This window comes from Pseudopipra pipra, chromosome 7 (assembly GCF_036250125.1).
Source record: "Pseudopipra pipra isolate bDixPip1 chromosome 7, bDixPip1.hap1, whole genome shotgun sequence".
Classification (NCBI taxonomy): Eukaryota; Metazoa; Chordata; class Aves; order Passeriformes; family Pipridae; genus Pseudopipra; species Pseudopipra pipra.
Genome location: NC_087555.1, coordinates 30,121,237 through 30,127,236, shown reverse-complemented (window position 1 = coordinate 30,127,236; position 6,000 = coordinate 30,121,237). Strand labels below are relative to the sequence as shown.

Below are 6,000 nucleotides of genomic sequence, written 5' to 3'. Positions count from 1 at the left end.
GCCGAGCCGAGCCGAGCCGCGGCTGGGTGATGTCAGGCTCGAGGAGGAGCCTCCGCCGCCTGCCCTTTTACTTTCGGGCGCCGGCACTTGGCCGCAGGCTGCTGCCGCTGCCGGCCGGGCCCCCCCCTCGCCCCCTCCGCCATGGGCACCCCGCACTTCTAAGGCGCCGCCCCGGGGGGGGGGCAGCGGGAATTCATTAAAAATCGCTATTTACGTGGTTATTCATTGCCCCGCTCCGGGTATGTGAACAACCACCCCCCTGCCCCCCCCGCCTCCCCTTCCATCCACCCCCAGCGCCATGCCGGCAGCCTGCACCCTGCTGCTGCTGCTGGGCTTGGGGCTGGTCCCGGTCCCACCAGCCGGGTCGCTGCCCCTCGCTTCCCCACGGCGTCTTCCTCCTCCTCCTCCTCCGTCCCGAAACCGTCTCGGCCGCCCTTACTCGCCTCCCGCCGCGGGACAAGCCGACAGCCCGGGTGAGTGCCCCGCGGTGGGGATGGGGATAGGGACGGGATTTCATCCCGGCAGCAGTCGCGGTGCGGCGGAGAGTGCGTGGGATCCCACACCGTGCGGGTCTCTCGTGGCGCGGGACCCCGTGCACCCTCTGCCGCACCGCGACTGCTGAGCATCCCGGCATCACCCAGAGCTGATTCAGCTGCGAAATGTAACACCAGCAGCACCCCACCACTCCCCATATTCCTTTCCCTTTTTAATCTTGCCCAGCTCATCGTGCTACAGTCAACTACTTCAGTGGGTGAAGGTTTGGGATAGGAGTTGCGGGTGGGAAAGTGTAAACACGTTGTAGCTGCGTGGACTGACTAGGAAGGTGAGTGGTGGAAACTTCACAGAGGAACTTGAGAAAGGTTTTGGGGCATACCAGGATACTGGCAACACTCTCTACCCACCAAAATGCTGCCCAGGTGGGAAATTGGTGGCTCTTGTAGGTGGCCTTCAGAGTCTGGCTTGCCTTCTGCTTGTCTCCAGACATCCCCTCATCTCACCTTAGGTGCTGACCCACATCCAGGTGTGGGGACAGATGCTATTAGGTCTCTGTAAATACCCTCTCTTTCTATGTCTCCTAGAGACTGTCAGATTAGTCATGTATAAAGTCACATTTTTCTTTGCGTGCTACATCTACAGTGTAGTTATCAGGAACAATGATTAGTTTCATGCTTTGCAAATTGTGCTGAATTTGGTTTCAGTACAGGACAAACCATATTTTTCCCAGAACAAGCTGGGCTCATTTCAAGTGTCACTGAGTAAACTGGCTCACTGAAAAGGACACATAGCTCTAAGGGTGACTAATTCTCAATGAGTTTGGAAAGTGCTGGGCATCTGCAGGTATGACATATTGTCATAATTTGATGTATTATACCACCTGCAGACAATATGTCAAATTAGTCCTACACAGGTTTTAAGTAGGTTTTAGGATTGATCACCTGCCTGGGCTGGACTGTCAAATTTCATATTTTTAATTATCATGTTTTGGTACTTGGGGTTAAGTTTAGTTGCATGGGGCTGTACAATTTCAGGAAATGTGACAAATCTACATTTATAACATTTTAGTTTTCTTCACAAACCCAAGGCGTGCCTTTGTAGGATGTATCCACACTAGACAAAATGTACAGTTGAGGATATCAGCTGGAACGTACCCTGCAGTGGATGAGAAAGCTCTTAACTAGCAGTGTTTGTGTGAGAGCATCTTGGTGACTAGGATATTGCCTCAAAATGAAGGAGATTTGGGTCTGTTCCCAGCACAGCCACTTCTTTGTGCTACTCCAACTATCGGTTTGCCCTCCAAACTGGGAGAGAATAATGCTGTCTTACCTGCTACCAATCTTGTGAAAATAAACTCTGCAACTTGCCAGCAAAGTGCTCACCAATTATTCGATGAGAGCTGCACAAATTCCTCGGTGGACGGAAAAAAATATTTAATTTCATCTCAGCTTTCGATCTGGCATCTTTTCCTGTGACCTTGATGACTCCTGAGAGTTAGCGGAGGAATGCATTTCCTTTGTTAAGAGTCTGAAAAGCTCAACTATCTGTCCACATGCTGGAAAATCCATTTGTCAGGCTACCAGTGTCTGGCTGCCTGGCTCAGTGGTGGAGGCTTTGCTCCGTGCAGCTAGTGCTCAGCAGCTACAGGTGCTCGTGAATTATGTCAACCCCATCCAGAAGGAACGGGGGATGCATCATGAAGGAGTGATAAATAGCCCAGCAGTAGCTCTCTCCCCAGCAAACAGCATCATGAATTACGCTGGGTCCTGACAGCTGCGATTCACTTGCTGTTATCTCCAGCTCTATGCCTGTCAGTCAAAGGAATTGTTTGGTGTTATGGGGGCAGGCTGGGGAAATCTCCTGAATCACTCTCAGGTTGAGTTCCAGGTGCTTGAGAAATCCCTGTTTGTCTCACCACTGCTCCTGCCCCTCGGAGCCATTTTCCACCTTTGAAAACACTTGCTTGAAGCAGGGGGAGCATTTCTTGTGAACCCATCACCCCAACGCTATGTGGAAATGAAGATTACATCTCCCTTTGAGACAGTCTGGGACTGGGAGGCAAAAGCCCTTTCTCAGGCAGGGCTTAGCGAGCAGATGGTGAGGCAGTGGGTGTAGAAATGGGGCTTTTGAGTCTCTCACAAAGCGTGAGGCAAAGGAGCAGGGCTGCCCTCAGAGCCTCACTGCCTTCCTGGCCAGCCTGTGCCTCAGTCTGCATCTGCCGCCCTCCCTGTTGGGCAGAGAGATGAGGACAGATGGCTTTTGCCTGTGTTTAAAATACAGTCTGAACCCAGGGAAAGGAACACAGGAAAAAAAAAATAGATGAAGTAGGAAGCAAGAAACCTGGTGGTAGTAAAGTTAAAATATTGTCAAAGCCCTGCATGAAATCCCTCTTGGCAACTACTTCACGTGGATGCCAATCAAATGAAAGGGCACTGTCTGCTGCCAGCCTTGGGCAGGTGAGAGTTTGGTTACAATCTCTGTCCTCCTGCAGGTCTCTGTATTCCAGGCTTCCCATCTGTGAAGTGGTAATAATTCCAGCAACACCACAAGGGCACCAGAGGTGGGACTGAGCCCTGAAAAAGTCCCTATGGCTGGGGTCACCCCCTTTTTCTTCAGTGTCCCTTTTCCTGTTACTTCTGACCCACACGGGTGCCCTGCCACTGTGTCCAGCACAGCATGTGGCTGCTGGCAATGGGCTTGCCCTGAGAAGCTGATCTGCTTTTCTGCCATCTGTGTCTGTCCTTCTGTCCATTCTCCCTCTCTCCCATGCCAACTGTCACTTTTCTTTGCAGCTCCTCTGGTGACAGCCCCAGAAATAAGGTGTGAAATCACCTGAGAATGAACCATCTTTGCTTGCAGCAGAGATTTAGGCTGGCTGCTGGAAGAAACTTTCCAGCCCTCCTAGAGGGGATGAACAATCTGTATTTATTTATGTATTCTTTAACTTTCTTCTGAAACTTTCTGCGTGAGGAAGAAGCAAATTTAGGCATGAGGGACGAAGATGCTGAGGATGCTTGTTTGCAGAAAAGTATGTTGCCTCCAAGCCTTCCTCACATTTTGCAGTATGTATTTTGTGGCTCCTGGGGGGCAGAAGCCTGGCTCTGCCTGCGGTCACACTGATGCAGAGGAGTATTAAGACACTGCTATCTAGCTTTGATGCAATTTCAGGTGACTGTGGTGCAGGAATGATGCTTCCTACCCCTGCGGTGCAGGGACAAGGAGGGATCACCCTCCATGCCTCCGCATCACTATCAAAAGGCTGCAGGGTCTTCCTGCCTTGGGCATCTTCGCTGCTCCTCTATGAGCTGTAAGTGTATTTGGTTGGTATGCTGTGAACACGAAGTCCCTGGGGTTGTATGGATTTAGCTCTGCTCCTTTGGGGTACATAATTAAAAGCAAAAAAGAAATGAGAAGAAAAAAAGGTATTTCAGAAAAGGAGGGAGATTAGAGATCATCTTTTCTACCTGTTTCCCATCCCAAGCCCCAGAAGGTAGCAAGGGTTGTGCATTGACCAGCTGGGTTCACATCAATCTGTGGAACCACTTTGCGCAATATTTAAGTGCTAAATGAATATGGTCTGAGAGATAATTGTGTAACCTGGCTGTCAGGGAGCACACAGTGATGCGTATTGATTTACACCTCGCTGCGCAGTGAACGTGCGTGCTAAGCTGTGAGCAGGGCACAGTGAGTAAGGGGAGAGCTGCTGTAGCTAAAGAGGTATTGGGCTCTCCACGAAGTTTAATTTCCCAGTACCAAACCACCAGCACCAGCCTGTGCCTGTTCAGCAGGTGTTTGCAGTGTGTGCTGCTCCAGAAGCTGTCATCACTTTGAAGGGATAATTTAACTTGCTTTAAGTTTTCCTTGTGGCCAGGAGGACGAGAGATATGGGCAGTTTCTGCCGTGTCTGCAGGGGCTGATGCCAGCTTTGCTGGTGCAGGGGTGCCTTCCTCAGCAAATATTCTTTTCAGTATGAAAAGTTGCAGATACTGAGGAGTTTAGGGGAACATGGGGTTTCTGGGACAACTTGTTTCCTTTACCTGCTCTTACAGATACCAGTTTTTGGGCTGGCAGTCAGAAACTCTCTGTGATTGAGCTCCCAAGCTGTTCTATGTGCTCCATCCTCCTTTCTCCCTATCCTGCTCATATGCAGGGGACATGTCGCAGCTGGTGAGGCTGATGGCTCCATCACCGTCTCATCTCTCAGAGGTGGCAGAGGATTATGCTTATTTAGCAGAGGGCTGTTGGTCTTGGTTGTTGTAGTGCAAAACAAACGGATGCTGCTGAGACTGGGACGGTGGCTGTGCAACCAAAATGTAAAACGTAAAACATAAAACTTGGTAGCATCAGCCTAGTTGTGATGGTTTTAGTGAAGCTAATAAAACAACCCCAACAGAATAAAGAACTGTGTCAATTAACAAGCTAATCAAGGCAGTAAAATCTCTCAGAATAGTGACAGTTTCAGTGCTGTGGTGTAGAGATTAAGACACCACCAACGTCTGTGTTTCCCAGAGACTCTTCTGGAGTCTCTGCTGGAAAGACCTACTGGCTGGCGCTGTGTGTTTCCCATTGATGGGCGCTATGTACCATTTCCAAAACAAGTATAGTGGCAGGGCTCAGCTGTGGCTCAGCCTGCTGCCTTTTTGCAGCACAGAAATGCTGCCTTTCTGCCTCTGTCTGAGCCTTGCCCAACCCAGCTGCCCCTGATATGCACGGGGTTCTCCAGGCAGGGCTGCAACCTGTGAAATACCTCCAGAGAAAATAGAGCTGGATGGATCATAGATAGCCAGTGTAAACCCTCTGGACTCTGGATTTCCTTTCCCAAGTATTTCAAGAGAGTTTCTATGGTGTGGGAGGTGAGGAGGGTCTGAGTGGGTCAGGTTGTCTCTGGGCAGACAAATAGCACTGCTTAAATCTGGGCTGATCCACTCAGATACGCACAGAGCTCTTCTGGAAAGAGTCACGGCCAGATCCTGGCACTCGTTCTGGTATCTTTCTGCTGTTGAAATGGTACAGAGAAACTTTGGGGCAATTGACCAGCCAGTGTGTCAGAAGGTGCTCCAAGCAAATTAAAGGTTGGTTGTTCAAAATATTTTCCTGACAATGTTCGATACAAAATCCATAGTCTGTAGCTTGTGAGCAAGCTTGTCACGAGGCCTGAATACCCCAACCACAGGCCTTGTTATTTACATTCAATTGAAGATGTAGGTCATACAATAGGTTTTTTTCTCTTTCCTGAATGGCTGAGCACAGAAGGCAGAATCCAATTTTCAGTGGCAACAGACCTGATTACAAATTCAAATTTTTATTTCTCTGAGCAGTTTTGTGATATTTGCATTGTAATTTGCTGTTTCTGTAAATACGAGAGGTTCATTTGCTGGGATATTCATCTAGAGGAGATGCAAGAGGGCTACAAGCACAGGCATTGTGAAAGAATGAAATCTGTGGGTGCCTATAAGGAGAAAATGGTTTTGTCACATCTGACAACCCTTCCCTCTCACCGTTTTC

The 6,000-nt window shown here is 49.5% G+C and overlaps 1 protein-coding gene across 4 annotated transcripts in view; it reads left to right on the top strand.

Annotated features, from left to right (window-relative positions):
• The first annotated feature begins 58 nt into the window (after positions 1 to 58).
• Positions 59 to 6,000, top strand: part of HEG1 (heart development protein with EGF like domains 1) — a 55,434-nt gene continuing 49,492 nt past the window's right edge. For 2 of the 4 annotated variants that reach the window (XM_064661456.1, XM_064661455.1), the window contains exon 1: positions 61 to 473. In XM_064661456.1, the coding sequence (XP_064517526.1) occupies positions 299 to 473 (175 nt within the window). In that variant the 5' untranslated portion in view covers positions 61 to 298. Of the gene's footprint in view, positions 474 to 6,000 lie in introns of all 4 variants that reach the window. The other 2 variants (XM_064661458.1, XM_064661457.1) reach the window with 2 other exon arrangements.